At 43.2% G+C, this 19,346-nt stretch overlaps 1 protein-coding gene across 2 annotated transcripts in view; it reads left to right on the top strand.

Annotated features, from left to right (window-relative positions):
- Positions 1–19,346, top strand: part of CCHR11.PART0H3orf20 (chromosome chr11.part0 C3orf20 homolog) — a 2,050,812-nt gene that overhangs the window by 1,717,174 nt on the left and 314,292 nt on the right. For both annotated transcript variants that reach the window (XM_044087635.1, XM_044087636.1), the window contains exon 17: positions 1,558–1,700. In XM_044087635.1, coding sequence (XP_043943570.1) covers positions 1,558–1,700 — 143 coding nt within the window. The remainder of the gene's footprint in view (positions 1–1,557; positions 1,701–19,346) is intronic.

Here is a 19,346-nt window from a genome sequence, read left to right on the forward strand (position 1 = left end):
AACAACTTCAGCTAACGACCTGGACGATAACATTCTTTTAGGCTTCTATTTTCTGAGTATGTACAACATGTATTAAAGGAGGCAAGAAAACCTGCTACTAGGAATTCATATATTAGCAAGTGGAAATAATGTCTAGTTGGTGCCAAGACAAAAAAATGGGACTCTTAATGCTAGTCTTCTCTGGTTTTGCAATATTTGTGTGAGTTATTATCCTTTCATCTTCCTTATTCCTTCATCCAGATACCTCTGTTGTCCAATTCAGAATGTCTGCCCATGGATGGCCCCGTTAGTGCATTCCCATGTGAAATGTTTTTGAAAGGGATGTTGCTTACCAAGCCTCCACAAAAGCAGGTGGCTGTTCCTTGAGATTTTAATTTTGTTTTAGAAAAATTAACAGTTGCTATGTTTGAACCAGCTTATCATGCTGACTTGAGGTTCTTAACATGGAAAACAGTTTTGTTGACTGCTCTGACTTCTGTAATAAGAGTATTTGAGTTGCAAACTCTTATGGTGAGTCAGCCTTATCTCATTTTCCACAAAGAGAGAGTTTCCTTAAAAATAATCTTTTATTTATGCCTAAAGTTATATCTGAGTTTTCTTTCAGACAAGCTATCAATCTATCTCCCTGCCTTCTTTCCAGGACCTAAAAATGAGGAAAAGGATCCTCCGTACTCTGGATATCCACAGACAACTCTGATATTATCTTGATCTCTGGTCAGTTATTCATTTTTTTGTAAAAGATAAGAAGAAAGGACAACGTGTGTCAAAGCAGACTATCTGCAAATGGTTGTCTCATTGTTATACTCACTACAATAAGGCAATTCCAGGCAGGTTCAAGGCTCATTCTACCAAGGCTTTGGCTTTTTGGAAAGGGTTGGCATCTACATGTATTCTAGAAACAACATCTTGGTCCTCTTGCACATACCTTTACAAATCAGTACAAACTAGATGCCTTGTCTAGATTCTAGAGTATGCTTTGCTATGACCATTCTCTATGGGCTCCTGGACCCTCATTGTTTTTCCTCCCACTCAGTTTCAGTTGTGATAGTCTACCCATATAACTAAGGCTACACCAGTGATGAAATGATGTGCATACCACAGATGTGTAATTAAACTTGCCATAAAAGTAGATGTTCAAACGATCATTACTGCAATAGTTGTTCCTCTCTCCACCCATCCCCCTATTTTTTTTTTTTGAATAGGGTGAGGACCTTTATTTTTATGTTTTTAGTACTAAACTCTTTCAGGGCTCTAGCCTCCCTCTCAAAGTTGACTTAAAAGCTCTGAAGACTTGATGGCCAAACCACTCTTTTTCTTTAGATCTACTTGAGGTGGTTAACAGTTTGGGTGCATGGAGGGCGCTGTTAAGCTTTAGAAGCTGGTAAGCTGTTATACCCTTAGCAGGATATAACCTATATAGCTAAGGCTACTGTAACAGTGGTAATGCAAATATCTACTTTTATGGTAAGTTTACTTACACAACTGTACTTTTTAATTAAACAGTTTAATCCTGTATTTTTATCACTTACAGAAACCTTCCACTGTTTTCTTTTGTAGATGTACATTCAAGGCAAACTTCTGTTTGCTGACTATATCTTTAATGGCTATAGCAAATCTGTGAAAGACCTCCAGAAGCAGATTGCAAAAACTCGTGGAGATTATTGTATGGGTCATTGCCTTCCCAGCAATTTTCGGTTCAGGTATGTGATCTTATGTATCAGCTTTCTGTTTTGTCAGTCTTAAAAACAAACTGCTCTTCTTTTTGGCTTCTGTGGAAGGATCCACTTTGCACCAATATTGAGATCAGCATTGTGACCATATGCATCAGAGATAGTCTTGCAAAACAAGACTAGCAGAATTGCTTCCATTCCCAAAAACATCTGGTCGGCCATGCTTGAATGGAGTGTGTGAATGTCACCTTATAGAACTTTGTTTACATAATTATTCATTGATATTCTCTAACTGTGTAACCTCATTGGTGAAAAAATATCAAGAAAATATAGTTAGTGAATAATTCAGTAATAACCCACAGCCAAAAAAAAAATAAGTGGTAAAATAGAACTTAAATCAAGCCCATTGTATAATTACAATATGACATTTCAGTGTGTGAGTCATGAGGGTTTTATCCATTTCCTTTTTGGTTAAAGCATATGGCTGCAAGGTATAACCTGAGACAAAGGCAAATCTCTCTGCAATCCACATTCCATCTTGCCTTACCACATAACTCAATGAATACTTAAATCAGAAGGCAGACACAGGCAAAATGTTCATCAACATTGACATGCATCACATATGTGAAAGCATAAATGTAGCTCATGTCTAAAGAGTATTACACAAGAAAAGAGATTTATGGAATAAGCACATGGCAGATAATGAGATTTGCAACAGGACTGGAGTTCAGCAAAATTTGTGAAGAATTTTAACTTTTAATGATAAAGTAATATATATTATATACATTGTTTATCCTTTGCCCAGTTTCAATTTTGTTTAACCATGTCACATGTAGCATTCATCAGAAAACTCCAGTTGCTCTTTCCTGACTGATCATGTTTATAAATCTTCACCAAGTGGGTTTGTGGCTACCTGGACTGAAAGGTGCAGAGTGGAAGCACAGGTTGCGATGTCACTGTCCTATACAGTGAGAATGATGTGCAATGACATGTCAATGCCTTAACTGATGTCTTTACCAGGAGTTACCATAGTCGTCCTGGTCCCTTCACCTACCCCAGGATGGGAGAACAGGCTGTGTCAGCTGCTTCATCTTCTCCACCTACCAGGACAACTGGAGCTTATTCCTAAATGCAGGTCACTGGTAGTACATAAAGATGCTTGGCATCTGCTGCAGTCGCCAGACAATAAAGCAATATTTTTATACTCTTAGTGTATATCGCTTTAAGCTGTTAAACTGTTCAACTACCATAGTTTTTATATGATACTTAGAGGAACCCAATAGAAAGGTATCTGAACAAATGGCTAGCATGAGGTGGGGTTAAGTGCTAATAATGCTGGAGATGGAGAAAAAATAAACTGTTTGTTGGTCTTGTTGCTTGTTGCTAAACGATAAAGAAAAGTTTAGTATAAATACATTTTAGTGGACCAACATAAAGGTTACAAAGCTGATTTCTCTGTTGTTCATGCTAATAAGCCTTTAGGCAAAACTGCAGCTTTATGGAACAGATGCAAAATGTGTTCTTATGTAAGGTTAAAAATTAATATGTGCTAAAAAGTAGTGTAGAAAAAATGTCTGTACTAAAAATCTGCATTAAATACAGTGAAAACTTTGAGAAAGCAGTTGAACTTTGTACCATTCAAATGATTTGTTTGTTTATTGATTTAGATTTGTTAACTAGAAATATATTTGATGGAGTCCTGGGGAAACGGCTCTAAGACCAAAATAATGACAGTCATGTAACAGAGAACTGACCTCACCTCTTTAAACTACTCCATTTCAATACTTTTTCTTTCCTCTACCATCTAAATTAACCAAAACCATTGCCCTACAACCTGGAAGTATACTGTTAAATAATTCTTACACTGCATAGAAACAACACTCCTCTACCATTGTTCCTGTATTTTGACAGTCTTATCCTGCTTACTTAAAGAAACTCTGTTCCTATCCCAGTTTCAGACTTCAGTTAAAAATACCTTTTTATGGAAGCCCAAAGCTGTTGCCTCCGAATGGAATCACATAACATAACCACCTCCCTTCCATTAATTCACTTTCCATCATATTCCACCTTCTGCAACATTTTACATGCCTTCAGTATATTAATATGAAAAGTGAACATGCTATGTCTAAGTGTTGCATCATTATGTTTAATATCTGTACATTGTAAAATATTTCACTTTGTATTATTTTTTGTTTGCATTCTATATATCTACTGAATGTTCGTCCATCTGTATTCATTTCAAACATTTGTAATTTTCTTTCAATTCTTAATTTCTGTGTATTAATTGTAATAATTCACTTGGGCTATGTCTGAAACTGGTCAGTTTGATCAGTGCACTACCACAGTAAGCAAAGAAACACATAAATTAATTTAGAATAACAGTGGCATGTAACTAATAACTACCACAGTAAGCCAAGAAACACATAAATAAATAAAGTAATTTAGAATAACAGTGGCATGTAACTAATAACAATGGAAGCAATTTATGGAGAAAATAGTTAAATCAACAATAAAAGCATCTGTGGAAACAAAAACAGTTTGGACCAAATTCAGAAAGGTTACCACAAGGTGTACACAATGCAGCAGCTTTTCCACATTTAGAGACAACTGTGCCACTGTGCTTTTCCACAGAAATATGCAGCACCGATGTGTGTTGTTTCCACAGCCATGCTACATGCTACTGAGGCTTTCTGGGGGAGAGGCATATGCTAATTAGCCATGTTCTCTTGCGTAGAAAAGCCCGTGGTAAGGTGTTGCCTGGCTGCATAAATTAGCACTTCTGCTCTTGGCTGCACATAGTAATGAACATGGCCAAAAGACTTTGGTTGGGAGGATTGCTAGCCACCAGGGATAAACTTTAATAGTACTTACATATCACGTGGGTTGCAGAGAAACACTGGACACCAGGGAAAACTTACTGTACCTTAATAGCACTTAAATATAACTTAAGTCGGGGAACGCTAGACACCATAGAGAATTCTGAAGATGTGGGTTGGGAGGAACACTAGACTCCAGGGATACTCTATATAGAGTACCATGAAGGTACTTAATTAAAAAAAAAAAAAACATGGTGCAGGCAACCACTACACACCAGGGATACTATAAGTAGTTTGTCTTAAAGGAATTCCAGCCTGTACCCTCCCACTTCTCAAAGAGGATAGTAGCCCTTTGCACCACCACTTAAAAAAATAAAAAAATAAGTACAAAGAGGGACTTCAAACCATGCACCGTTGCTATATGAACCCTTAGTATTAATCCACTGCACTAACTGACGAGTTAGTGCAGCAGGTATTTTTAACATATAATGAGGATCTCTGGCATTATCCAGTGCCTGCAACAGTTCATGACTTATGAGGGAAAAGGACAGAGAATATCAAGTATACATCTCATCCTCATAGCGTGAGAAATCAAGACAAAGCCACAATTAAAGGTGGGACAAAATCAGCGATGGATTTTAATTATTCCTCCTGCAAACTTAGAAAGTTACTAGTAATAACAGCTTTTGTACCACCATGTATTTACTGAAGGATATTATGTGTGAAATTATAATGTCTGGCATTAATGACTGTAATTATTCGTGATTTACAAGGGTAGGAACAAAGATACATCAGGAAAGTTCTGACAGCACAGATATAGTTGTGGGGTATGTGGTGTGTGTGTGTGTGTGTGTGTGTGTGTGTGTGTGTGTGTGTGTGTGTGTGTGTGTGTGTGTGTGTACTGGGTGTGGAAGATTGAATGGGGAGTTGCCAGTGCTAACACAGTGCACCAACTATTACAGTTCTCTACCACAGGAAAGTGATGATTTGCACTGACAGTACTTGATAGCAATTCAGAGACATACAGATTAAACAATAATAAGGTATTTCCTCATTGTGGCTAATGTGTCTCTAATTTGCAAAATACTGTATCATGGAACCAGGGCCTTTTTATAGCAGCCTTTAATTTAGTGCTTGTGTTCTTTCTCAATCACAGAGCATCACTTAAGTCACAAAAATGAAATTAAAAAATTACAGTACATAGCTAATAAAACTGAAATCAAGATATGGAAAGCAGTTTCAAAACAAATAGAGCATGAAATCAGATGATAGCTTGGTTGACTTGTGCATTGCCAGAAAAGGTAATACACGAGTATATAATCAGACTTTGTACCACAAATTTTCTTCATATTCGAATATAGCCATATTACCTTATTATATGAACCAAAATATTTTTACAGATAGCTTCCAAAATATCCTTTCAAGCCTCTGTAGCTCCACTATGCAGCTGGAGTTAGAAAATGACATACAAGTGAAGTAGTCTGAGGAAAAGCTGTCTTAAAATGTAAAAGTATAGTAAGAAAGCAGAGTATGATAAGGTACACAAGTAAGTTTGTTTGGCATATTTTGATCTTATTATTTCTAGTATACCTTTTATAAAATCACTTTTTACAGTATTTTAAATGGTTCCACTGACACCTCAAAAAACAGGAACCCAAAATGCAGATATATGGCCCCAGCTGTATGAAATGTATTACACTAGTACTCACAGCTAAATTTTGTGCAACTACATTAAAGAAAAAGTAAAGTAAGTGTTTTTTTTTTTTTTTTTACTGGAGGGCAAGGATGATTGCACCCCAACAGCCTTGTTACTGTATTATTCTCACACTAAGGTCACATTAACTTGGAAAAAGAGTAAGATAATTGAAATATTAAAAAATGCTTTGCTATTTCTCCAGGATACTGCAGTCTTTGACTTAATAAAATCTATAACATTTCAAATAAATGTACTATTACAATATATAGCGATCAAACAAACATGAAGAAACAACCCATTGAGCAAACATGCTTTAGCAGATAAGATTCAAGTAATAAAGACTCAAGGAAATGAAAGTAATCTTTTAAATAATAAAAATGTAAGCCACAAAGTTCATCAGTATCACTGCTACAGTTGCTTCTAGCTATACGGGTTATATCTTTATATCCTGCCCAGTCAGTCAGCCAGTCTTGCAAAGTCTCTGGCTCCCCTGCACACGTGGACACAGGCTGTTGTGCTACGAGCTTCAAAGGGAGAAAACAGCAGCCTGGACACCAAAATCTTTTAGTTCTTTCTTACCACCCTTGAGCACGTTCCTTCTGGCCTTCAGAGGATCATCTGTGAGCTCCAGTCTTCCATTGCAGGCAGATGTCCCCCTTGGGGAACCTTCAACAGCCTTTTTTGAATTTTACCTTATTTTTGACATAAAATCTTAATGGGTCTCGTTAAGATGACTAGCATTTGATTGTGTTTACTATTTACCAGATAAATCATATTTGACAGAATATTTTTAGTTGGGATTAATAATTTCTGTTTAGGATACTTTTGGATGATAATCTACCCATATAGCTAAGGCTACTACAGCAGCGATCAATATGATGAACATAGTACAGTTGTGTAAGTTGAACTTACCATTATAGTAGATGTTTGAATGATCACTGCTGCATTATCCGGTCCCTCCCTCCACCCCACACCTTGTTTTTGGGTGTGTTTTTTATGCTAGATCTGCACATTTATTTTTTGTTGTCCCTAGCATTGCCTTTTCAGATTTCAGCCTCCCTGCTTCTGCTGGCAGGAAAGCTCTTAAGGGTTTTGTGCCCAAACTTGTCTTTTAGTCATATCAGTTCTTTAGAAACTGGCCAGCTGTTATATCCTTGGCAGGATATAACACATATAGCTAAGGCTACTGCAGCAGTGATCTTTCAAACATCTACTCTTATGTTAAGTTCAACTTACACAACTGTACGTCTGATGTTGCCAGTCTTCATTCATTCTTGACTGATGGGTTCGGTTCCGACCTCTCAGAACTGACTCGGCCTTTATACATAGCTCACACCAGCCCAAAACTCTCAAGCTATGGCTGTACCTATAATGCCTCTCTTCCCATTTCCCCAGAACTCATTTGCTGCGTAGAAAATTGGATGAGTCAGCTGATGCTCTCAGCTAAGTGTTTTAAAAAATTGTATTTATCATTATCAGTTTTTGGATAATATTGATTTAAGACTCTCTAGTTCCTTATTGGATAGTCTCGCTAACTAGTTTTCGCATGAGTGATTGTTTTTGACCTTTATACCCACACTTTTTTACCTTACAGTAACTCTCATTATCATAGTTGGTAACAGGCCTCTTCCTTCTCTTCTTCCCTCTCCTCTTGCTATTGGTAGTCTTTGATACCATTATTGGTATTCTTCTTGGTCTCTCATCCCCATTTTTCATCCCATTCCCAGAAATAAAAGGGGACATCTGGGTTTAAGCAGTGTCAGGACTGTGACAGAAAGATACCCAATTTTGATGGCCATCTTTCTTGCATGTACTGTCTGGGTACCCCTCACTTGGACATGACTTTATATATTTGCCAGAGCTTTAGCGCCCAGACTCTAGCAGAGAGGCACAATAAGTTGATCTTGAAAGGTTTGTTAAAGTGTTCTTTTGGTGAAGCCCTTTCTAAGGTACAGACTTCAAAATCTCCAAAGCCTGACATAAAGAAAAGGGGCCACTTGGTGCTGACTTCCCCAATGGCATATGAAACAAAATTTCAGAAACCCCAGGTTCCGACATTTTCTTCGGAACCAAAGGCCAAGGTACCGAAAGTGACAATATCATCACCTCTGGCACCGAAGACAACACAATGCATATCGGTGCTGTCAAGTACTGAACTGACACAAACCACTTTGGCACTGACCATTGCTTTGGGGCTGACGACTTCTTCAGCACCGACACTAGTTTCATCCTCTCATTTAGTTCCACCTTCCCCTTTCACACAACAGCCCGTGATGCCAAAGGTCAATCCGTTCAATTTTTTCCAGGACTAGATATTCCCCTTCATTAGACCCCTTTTTGGGTCCGCAATCGAGCCCATTTCTGGACAGGCTGAGTCCCCTTTGGGAATGTCAATTCATTCCTCCAGGAGTCTCTCAGAATTGGACGTAGTCAGTTTGGTGGACTAGCTTTTAGCAGCCAGGGGCCTTTCTGCACCTTCACAAACCTCTCTCCCACCTGGAGCCGAGGCTTATTCTCCAAGGACTCCTCCAGTTTATCCTCCTTCAACCTCCTTTCAGGGTTTGGAGCTGCCTGCTTCTGCTTCGATGCTCCCGGTGCCAGCTACCTTCTGACGGCAGAACTCACCTTGGTGCCAGAGTCGACTCTGTGGTCTCTGGCTCCTTCGGATCTGTCACAAACCTGGAATCAAAGCTTGGCTGTCAGTTCCAAGATCCTTGGACCAGTTCCAGTTGTTTCCACAGTGCCATCTGTGGCTCTTGGGGCCGTGGCAGTTTCAAGACCTCTCTCAGCTCCTACTCTTGGAGGTGGTCTCTTCAAAGTGGGGTGTGACCCTAGTTCTGAGGTTGTCCTTCTCGGTTCTGGGCTCCCAGCCCTCTTTGAGTGGGCGTGCCTTCCAAATTATGGAGAGAGCTTTAGCCTCAGTGGGCTCCTAGCTGGTTCCATCCCAGTCGGAGTGCCATATTTTTGTCTCCTCTGGTTCATAGCTGTCGCAATCTGCTACATCTGGACAGCGGGCACAACAGCTGCAAGATACCCTGGTTCAGGGTTCCCCCTCTTCAGAGTCCTACTCAGAACTTCCCCTGAGAAGCCACCCCATAAGAAGACATGCAAGAAGAAGCACCTAGATTCTCCAGAAAAATCAGTCACTGAAGACACAGATTATGATAAAGGGGAGGGGTCCCCATGGTCACCCCCGGAAGATGTCTCCTTTGGAGACATCCTGGAAATTTTAAAACAGAGGGGTGATTGGAAGCCCTCAAACCCATCCTCGGAGAAATCTGTGTTCTTTCCACCCATCAACTTCTTGGGTGACCCTGCCCACTGACGACCTGGTTAAATTGATGTTTCAGCGAGCATGGAAGGCTCCTAACTCCATAGACCCTATTTCCCAGAGACTGGATAAGATTCTTTCAGCCCTGGAACATCAGCCCCATTGGTCTAAGGGTCTAGTACTGGATGCCATGGTGGTGGTGGTGGCCACCAAAAAGAAACTCGATGAGAGTTCAAATGTCCATCCTCCTAACCGAGAATCCTAGATGATGGATAAGTTTGGGAAGTGGGTCTTTGCTTCAGCGACCTTTGCTATTCGGTCCTTGAACTTCTTGGTACATTTTACCAGACTCCAAAAGGATCTGATAACTGAGCTTTCAGATACCCTTACAGGAGCAGTATCTGACAAGGTTCGAGGTAAAGTAGCCTCTCAGCTTCTCACCCTGGAGTCTATCTCAAATTCGACCATGCTGCTTATTGCTGATACAGCCAAAGGGCATCTAGAGCAGCAGGTACAGGTGTTGCTATTAGGCATCATGCCTAGATGCGCTTGTGTGATTTCGCGGAATCCTTTAAGTCTTCCTTTATCAGTGCTCTTGTTGATGGTCCTTCCTTGTTTGGCCCAGAAGTCAGAGACACACTAGCCAGGTGTAAAAAAAGACGGAAAGACCCTTTCTGCTGTGGGCATTCATTTTTCCTCTCCTCAATGACCTTACTCTTGGAGTCAGAGGAGTGGAAAAATGTGGTTCAAGAAGACCCAAGGGGTTTTTGGGACACACGTGGTGACTATTCCTCCCAGGCCAGAGGAGGAAATTCTTCTGGAAGACACCCCTCCCATGACAGAGGTGGTCTGCGTAACCAGGGATCCAGAGATTCCTTTTCTGGACAACCCTATCTGTGCCCCTGAACAAAGGCCTAATTGCTTACCTCTGGAAGCAGTCGGGGGAAGGTGCTCTCTGCATCATTCAGCCTGGCTTACAATAACCTCGGATACCTGGGTGCAGAAAATAATTACCAGAGGTTAACGTATTCCCTTCAGTCTTTACCCAAAGTCCCAAAAGCGGATCCCCGATGTTCCACCCAGTCAGAGGGATCTAGCAGCACTAGAGATTGAAAAGCTGCTTCAAAAAAGAATAATCCAGGTAGTCTCACCAGACCAAATAGGATCCAGATTCTACTCAAGATTCTTTTACTGCCGGAAAAGACAGGGGACTGGAGACCAATCTTGGATCTCAGCCTATTGAACAAATTTGTACAACAGAAAAAATTCTGGATGGTCACAGTTCGGTCAATCCTTCCCTTCCTAGAGAAGGACAATTGGATGCACTCTATAGACCTTCAGGATGTGTATTACCACATAAAAATGGACAAACGCTCCAGAAGGTATCTCCGCTTCTGGCTAGGACCCAGTCATTACCAATTTTGAGCACTGCCCTTTGGTCTCACCATAGTCCCCAGGGTGTTCACCAAATGCATGATAGTCATAGCAGCTCATGTGAGACTACAGGGATTCTGCATGTTTCCATTCTAGAAAACTGGCTCCTCACTGCCCCTTCCAGGCATCTACTGCTCTACGTCATAGACTTCATTCTAGATCTTACTGAAACTCTAGGCATCTTAGTCAGCAAAGAAAAGTCACAACTGACTCCCACGCAGCCTCTCGAGTTCATCGGAGCGAGATTAAATACAGTATCTTGTGTGGCCTCCCTTCCTCTTCACAGGTTGTTAAAGCTAACATTGCAAGTTCAGATGATCATTTCCCAAAATAAAGTTCCTGCTCGTCTGGTACTGCAAGCTCTGGGAACCATGGCAGTAACAATAACGTTAGTTCCCCTAGCGAGATATCACATGAGGCTGCTTCAGTGGTTCTTGGCATCACAATGGTCACTTCTAACACACCCCATGTCCCATCTAGTCTTGATAACCAACCACTGAAAAAGGGATTTATCATGGTGGACAAAGCCAGAAGAGAATCTATGAGGTCATCCCTTTCCCCCTCTCAACCCAAGGCCGTAGTGACCATGGAAGCTTACCAGATAGGGTGGGGAGGCATTTTATGGGAAAGACTGTTCAAGGCACTTGGTCCCCACAACAGGCCAATTTGCATATCAGTGTCCTAGAATTGAGGGCAGTGCTTTTAGCATTCCAAGCTGCCCTTCCTTTGGGGACAATTGCAATCCACTCAGACAACATGTCCGTAGTCTGGTATATCAACGAACGGGGAGGAACTAGGTCTTACCCTCTATGTTGGGAAGCCCTAAGGATTTGGTAATGGGCAGTCGCTTCCAACCACTTTCTGATGGCAACGCATATCCCAGGGAACTCCAACATGATTGCGGACAAACTTAGCAGATGTATCCTCCTGCCTCATGAGTGGTCTCTCAATCCCAGCGTAGCGACAAAGATCTTTCATTGATGGGGTCAGCCTTACTGTGACCTGTTCGCTTCTCCCATAAACCACAAATGCAGCAGCTACTTTCCCCTAATCCCCCCCTCGTGGGGAGTCCCCGAGAGATGCACTTCTTCTCGATTGGCCCTCGGGTGTTCTATATACCTTTCCCCAAATTCCAGTAATTTCCCAGGTCCTGAGAAAAGCCCAGCATTTGAGAAGCAAAGTGATTTTCATTGCACCTTACTGGCCCTGTCAAGTCTGGTTTCCCTTTCTTTAGCCTCACCTGGTTCACTGCCTGTGGGCTCTGGATTCAGCTTCGGACCTAAGATCTCATCCTCGGGGCCTGGTGCATCCCAGTCTTCAAAATCCCAAGCTGATGGCTTGGTTTCTCCAATTCCATTAATTGCCAGGGAGAATAACTTATCCTCTCCAGTGCAGAAGATAGTACTGGCTTCCCATAAACTGTCCACCAGGAAACTTTACCTAAGCAAATGGAAAAGATTTTCAATTTGGGCATGTACAAATGGCATTGACCCTTTCTCGGCATCAGTTGATAAGGTCCTGGAATATTTAGCTACCTTATTTCAAATTGGGGCCTCTATGTCTACAGTTAAGGTTCATCTAGTTGCCTTTTTGAATTTTCATAACCGTTTTGATGACCATTCATTAGTATCTCATCATCTATGCAAAATTTTTCTTAAAGGCACTCTGCATTTAAAACCCCCTTTCAAAGATCCGGTAGCGCCATGGGATTTGACCTTAGTCTTACAATGTCTAGTTTGACAACCCTTTGAGCCAGCAGCCACTTGTGACCTCAAGTTTTTATCTTGGAAGATCCTCTTCCTAGTAGCTGTCACGTCTCATAGGAGAATTTCAGAATTACAGCCTTTATGAGTGAGTCATCCATATATCATCTTCCACAAAGAAAGTGTATCACTCAGAACCAATCCCATTTTCCTTTCCAAAGTAGTATTGGAGTCCAATATTAACCAGACCATAGACTTACCAGTCTTCTTTCCAAATTTCACAAACAAAGGAGAGTACTGCTTGCACTTGTTGTGCATCCATAGACAGTTATGTTTTTACTTGGACAGAACAAAATCCTCTAGAAAATCAGACCAACTATTCCTGTCCTTTTCAGGTACCAGATTGGGCAAACCTGTATCAAAGGTCACCGACAGAACAAAATCCTCTAGAAAATCAGACCAACTATTCCTGTCCTTTTCAGGTACCAGATTGGGCAAACCTGTATCAAAGGTCACCTTGTCAAAATGGCTGAGACTGCATTACCTTTATATACAACCAAAATAAACTCAAACTGTCAACTACAATCGTAGCTCACTCTACAAGATCTGTTTCCACTTCAGTGGTCTTCCATTCCAGAGCTTCTATGGAAGACATATGTGCAGCTGCAATTTGGGCTATCCCACATACCTTTATTACTCTTTACAAATTAGACTTGGTCTCCAGGGGAAGAGCATCCTTTGGCTCTATGGTGCTCAGGAATATCCTTCCTTAGGGCCGCCCAGATCTAAAGTAGCTGGGGACTCTGTCCCGTGAGTCAGGAATGAATGAAGATTAACAATATCAGATAAAGAAGTTATGTTCTTGCAATAACGTTCCATCTGTGTTGATCTTCATTCATTCTTGACATCCCACCCTCCTGTCCCCTCCTGAAGGCTTCTGGAGGTTCGGATCTAGTCCTGGGATATTATAGGGTTATACCTTAGACAGGGCTTCTCTATTTTCTTAACTATAAGGCAAACTCAATCTGAGGTAATGGGAAGGGAGGCATTGTGGGTAGAGCCCCAAGTTCAGAGTTTTTGGCTGGTGCAAGCTATGTATAATGGCCGAATTGGTTCCGAGAGGTTGGAATTGAACCCATCAGTCAAGAATGAATGAAGACCGACAACAAAGATGGAACTTTATGGTAAGAACACAACTTCTTTTTTCCTTCTTCTGCTGCACCAAAAACTAAGAAAGCTACTAAGGAGCTCTTGCCTAGACTGCAGGCTCAGTCAGTGCCTCAGCTGCTTGTGGGTGAATCTTTACTTGTCATGGTTTGTTCGTCAGACAATTCACTGGTTTACCCAGGACCCTCTGGTGTAGTCCCTTCCACCACCATGGACCAGGGGTTAGCCACATCCCCTCCGGCTGTTCTAGTTTCCATTCCAAGCATGGAAGAACCACTTTTTTTAGTCATGGGAGTTTTTCCAGGAGGTTCTCTGCAGGGTGGCCAAGGTAAAAGACCTGTTTCCTGGGTTAAAGTGCCATCTTTCAGTCAATTTCTATATACAGGGAGTTCCTTAGGAAAAAGAACTAAAAGATTAGACATAATTCCTCTGAAAACAGTTATTCTATAGATAAAGATGAATTCATTTTTTTGACTAAGGGTTTGTTGCAGTCTTCAAATCCAGTGGAACAACAGGGGAATTAAAATGTAAAACGTACATCCACAGTATTTAAGGATCCTTTATGATTCTATTAAGGACAGGGACAGAGCTTCATCTTTATTTTCTTCACATATTCCTGATTCTGATTCTGAGGAGAGTGATTCTTCGGTTTCTCCAGTTGAGGAATTTTCAGTTGCTGAGACTCTATCCAAAATGAATAAATGTGAGAGTGTTCAATCTCGCCATTTGTTCTTACACATGGGTCGGAGCCGATCCTCGGCTCCGAGTCGGCTGCTTGGCAAAGCTCTGCATCGAGAAGAAGCTCGAGACCAACCTGTCTCCCACAATTCCCCTCTGCCTTTACCTCAGATCTAGTTTGCCGCTGCAACGTTCGCATCAATTTTGATGAGCTCAGACCACCTGGCAGATGAGATTGCTTTTTTGTCTAAGATTCTTAGATAATTTTTTTCCTAGTTTCACCTTTAAGCTTGTGTGTGTGTGTGTGTAGTGAATCGAGGGTTTCTCTCTTATATGTATATATTTTTAATATATATATATATATATATATATATATATATATATATATATAGTTAGTTCCCTCGGGGCCTACCCCACCCACTAACTTCTAAATTACTGGATTTGACAAATTACTGGATTTGACTAAACTTTATCTGGCTTTTGACATTGTTGTTTGGCTGTTACTGTCTGTTCAAGACTGTGTAGACTTTGTATAATATTACTGGAGTGACTGTTATTTTATTATTATTATGTCTGAGAAAGCTAAGTCAGGCTTCAAACGGTGCCAATGTGGACAGAAAATGTGTGTCACAGACAACCATAGTTCCTGCGTCTACTGTCTTGGCCCTCTCCATCTGCAAGAAGACTGCTCCATTTGTCATTCTTTCAGTGGAAGGGTCATGACAGATAGGCGCAGGAAACTCATGGACAGAGGCCTGTTGAAGCCTGCTTTTCAAGAGGCTCTTGATGCATCGGACTAGACATCTAAATCCTCGAAGGAATCGAAGACATCGGAGCCCATGTCATCGGCTCCGAGCTCTTCATTTAAAGTTCGCTCACCGGTTCCACAGACCTCGGGGCCGAGTGTCGAACTTCTGTCTGTTACCGAGCCTCGAGTCTTGGAACCGGTGATGGAGCTTCCACCTCCTGTGCTTTTGAGGTCGGCTCCATCTTCGATTCCTTCGACGCGTTCTTCTAGACCCCTCTCCGACACCGATGTAGACCGTGTGGTGCAGAAGTTAATGGAGAATACGGCCTTGTCCAAACTCATCTCAGTCTCTTCCCAGTTGGTGTCGAGACTCAAAGGCCTTCCCTTATCTCCATCTGTTCCTCCTCCGAGGCCTATTCAGCCTTCGGAGCCGGGAGAGGCTGATCTGATGATCATGGAGCCCTCGGTGCCGGAGCCGTCTTTTTCTCGGTCGGCACTGTTCACCTCGACTCCGACGGATCCATTACCGGAATCGCGGAGCCGATGATCTATCCTTGGTTCGGGGACCGAGAGTCGGACCGATGTTTCGGTTCCGACTCTCCCTCTCGGTGCCTCGGCACGGATCGACTCGGCTCCGTCCTCGGGGTCGATGTCCTCGGTCCCCATCTCGGAGATCCCTCCGCTTTCTTCGGAACCGAGGGATTCTTTGACTCGGGACCCGGGGGCCTTCGACCTCATGAGGAAGGTGTTGTCGACTCAGACAACCACTTCAGCAGAGACAGCTTCTCCTTCCCATAAAGGCCCGTTATCTTCCTCTGCACCCACGGCTACTTCAAAGCGTCGAGCACCGGTGTCTCAGCCGCTCCCAGAGGGAGCCCCCTCTTCCTCGGAGGCTTCTTCGGATGCCCCCCCGAGGAAGTTCTGAGGAAAAGGTTGTGTAAGAGGAGACACTTGGATTCTCCACAAGAATCCTTAACATCGGACACTGACTTAGATGAGTCAGAAGGGTCCCCGAAATCACCCTCGGAGGATGTCTCCTTTTCAGACATCCTGGAGATCCTGAAGCAGAGAGGTGATTGGCAGGCCCTACCCCCTTCTGAGGATGAGTCAGTCTTGCTGAAGGCATTCGGTGCTCGCCCTTCTTCCTCCTGGGTCACTCCGCCCTTCGATGAGTTGATGGAATTGATTGCTCGAAGGGCGTGGGAGACACCTGACACGGTGGAGCCAGTCCCTAGGAAGCCTAATAAATATATTACGGCCCCTCAAGACAAGGCATATCTCACAAAAGGAGTTCCAGTGGACGCTATGGTGGTGGCAGCTGCCACTAAAAAGGAAATGTCTGAATCTTCCTCATCTGTCCATCCGCCTAACAGAGATTCTAGGACTATGGACAGGTATGGGAAGCGCATTTTTAGTTCAGCGGCTTTTTCCATGCGATCGCTGAACTATTTGACGCACTTCACACGTTTACAGAGGGATCTAATCAAAGAGTTGGGAGATACCCTCCAGGGTACTACAGATGCTGCTGTCTCGGAAAAAGTTACAGCACAACTCAATACCCTTACATCAATTGTGAACTCGTCCGTGAGGCTCATTTCATATGCAGCCGAAGGGTCAAGTAGGGCTGCGGCTTCAGCGATTGCCCTTCTTAGGTAATCCTGGATGCGCTTATGTTCCTTTGCGGAAGCCTTCAAGTCTTCCTTTACTAACGCCCCATTTGACGGTGCCACTCTCTTTGGCCCCAAAGTAAAGGAGACCCTTACCCGGTGTGAGCAAGAGGGAAAGACTCTGTCTGCTGTCGGAGTCCGTTTTTCCACCCCATCCAGACCGTACCCCAAAGGGCAACGAGGTGGAAAAATGTGGTTTCGAAAACCCCAAGGCTCTTTCCCAGGCACACAGGGTGATGCCCCCTCCAGAGGCAGGGGGGGGGCAGAGGTGGAAGACGTCGCCCTGGCGGCAGAGGGGGTCCACAAAACCAAGGTGACAGGGATACACTCCCTGGGAAGCCTTTCCAGCACTCCTGAGAGGAGGCCCGACTGTCCTGCTCTGGAGGCAGTCGGGGGTCGCTTAGCTTTTTACCCTCAGGCCTGGCAAAGTCTTACTTCAGACAAATGGGTAAAAAGCATTATTACCAGAGGTTACAGAATTCCATTTCTATTTCCCCCATTTCCGCAGAAGAGACTCCCAGATGTACCGCCCCATCTGCGAGATCCTGCAGCTATAGAAATTTCAAAGCTGCTAGAAAAAAAGAGTCATCCAACCAGTCCCAGCGGACCAAAGAGGATTCGGAACTTACTCAAGGTTCTTTTTAGTTCCAAAAAAGACAGGGGACTGGAGGCCAATTCTGGACCTAAGCAAGCTCAATACTTTCGTCAAGAAAGAAAAGTTCCGGATGGTCACGCTTCAATCGATCCTTCCATTCTTACAGAAGGACGACTGGATGTGCTCAATAGATCTCAAGGACGCGTACTACCACATCAAAATGGCCAGAGCGTCCAGGGATCACTTGCGCTTCCGGCTAGGAGCCAGTCACTTTAATTTTCGAGCCCTGCCCTTTGGTCTGACCTCAGCCCCCAGGGTCTTCACCAAATGTATGGCAGTGGTAGCATCTCACTTGAGACGCCTGGGATTCCAGATGTTTCCGTATCTGGACGACTGGCTCCTTACTGCCACCACCGAGCGTCGACTGATTCAGGCCAAGGATTACACACTAGAACTCTGTGTTCATCTCGGAATTTCCGTAAATTTCGAAAAATCTGTATTACAGCCATCACAGCATATCTCATTCATAGGAGCAGAATTAGATACTCGTTGCTTGATTCTAAGGCTTCCTCCAGAAAGAATAGCCTCTCTACAAAATCACATATCTCTTCTCCTGTTGTCCAAAAAATCCCCGGCAAAACTGGTTCTGAAAGTTTTGGGTCTCATGGCAGCTTCCCTCATCGCGATACCCTTGGGAAGACTGCACATGAGAGTCCTTCAATGGCTGCTGTTTGCACAATGGTCGTTCCAACAGTTACCTCTGACACACGAAATTCACATCACGAACATCTGCAAATCGCACCTGTCTTGGTGGCTTCAGAGTTGCAATCTCTCCGGCGGCCGACCATTTGTGCTACCCACTCCAACGGCTACTGTGACCACGGACGCTTCCCTGATAGGGTGGGGGGGGCATCTTTCAGGGACAGACAGTCCAAGGAGAATGGACCAATCTAGAGTACAATCTGCACATCAATGTTCTGGAGATGAGGGCAGTGTTTCTAGCGTTGCAACACTTTTCTCCCCTTCTACCTCTAGGGACCATTGCAGTTCAGACGGACAACATGTCCATAGTCTGGTACATAAACAAACAAGGAGGAACCAAATCTTATCAATTATGCAGAGAGGCCATGAGAATTTGGCAATGGGCAGAGTCCACGGGTCGCTTTCTGATAGCAACGCACATCCCGGGGTTATCCAACGTCATAGCGGACAGGTTGAGCAGAGCCATCCTGTTATCTCACAAGTGGTCCCTCAAACGAACAATTGCGGACATGATATTTCGCAAGTGGGGCCAGCCTTGCTGCGATCTGTTTGCGTCTCCAATGAACGCCAAATGCAGAAGCTACTTTGCCCTGTTACCCCCTCCAGGGGAAGTCCCCAGGGACGCTCTGATTCACGATTGGCCCCCGGGTCTCCTGTACGCCTTCCCTCCTATACCTCTGATTCCAAAATTTCTACAGAAAGCCAACAACCTGGAGAGGACAATAATCCTCATTGCCCCATTCTGGCCTCGTCAAATTTGGTTTCCCTTTCTTCAAGCACACCAAATATGGGAACCCTGGATCCTGGACCCGGAGCCAGATCTACTGACCCACTCGTCAGGGGCTCCTCACCCGTCGCTCCTATCCCTCAGACTAGCAGCTTGGCTGCTCCGCTTCCCTTCTTAGCCAGGTCTGATCTTCTTTCTCCTGCTGTTCAAAATATTCTGGTGGCTTCTCATAAAGCTTCCACTACAAAAATCTACACTAGTAAGTGGAAGCGTTTTGTACACTGGGCAACTACGCAACATTTGGATCCCTTAATAGCCCCACTGAACAAAGTCTTGGAGTTTCTATCTGTACTATTTCACCAAGGAGCTTCTCCTGCCACTTTGAGGGTTCAATTGGCTGCTATTTAAAACT

This window comes from Protopterus annectens, chromosome 11.part0, assembly GCF_019279795.1.
Source record: "Protopterus annectens isolate FY-2018-M chromosome 11.part0, PAN1.0, whole genome shotgun sequence".
NCBI classification, from domain to species: Eukaryota; Metazoa; Chordata; order Ceratodontiformes; family Protopteridae; genus Protopterus; species Protopterus annectens.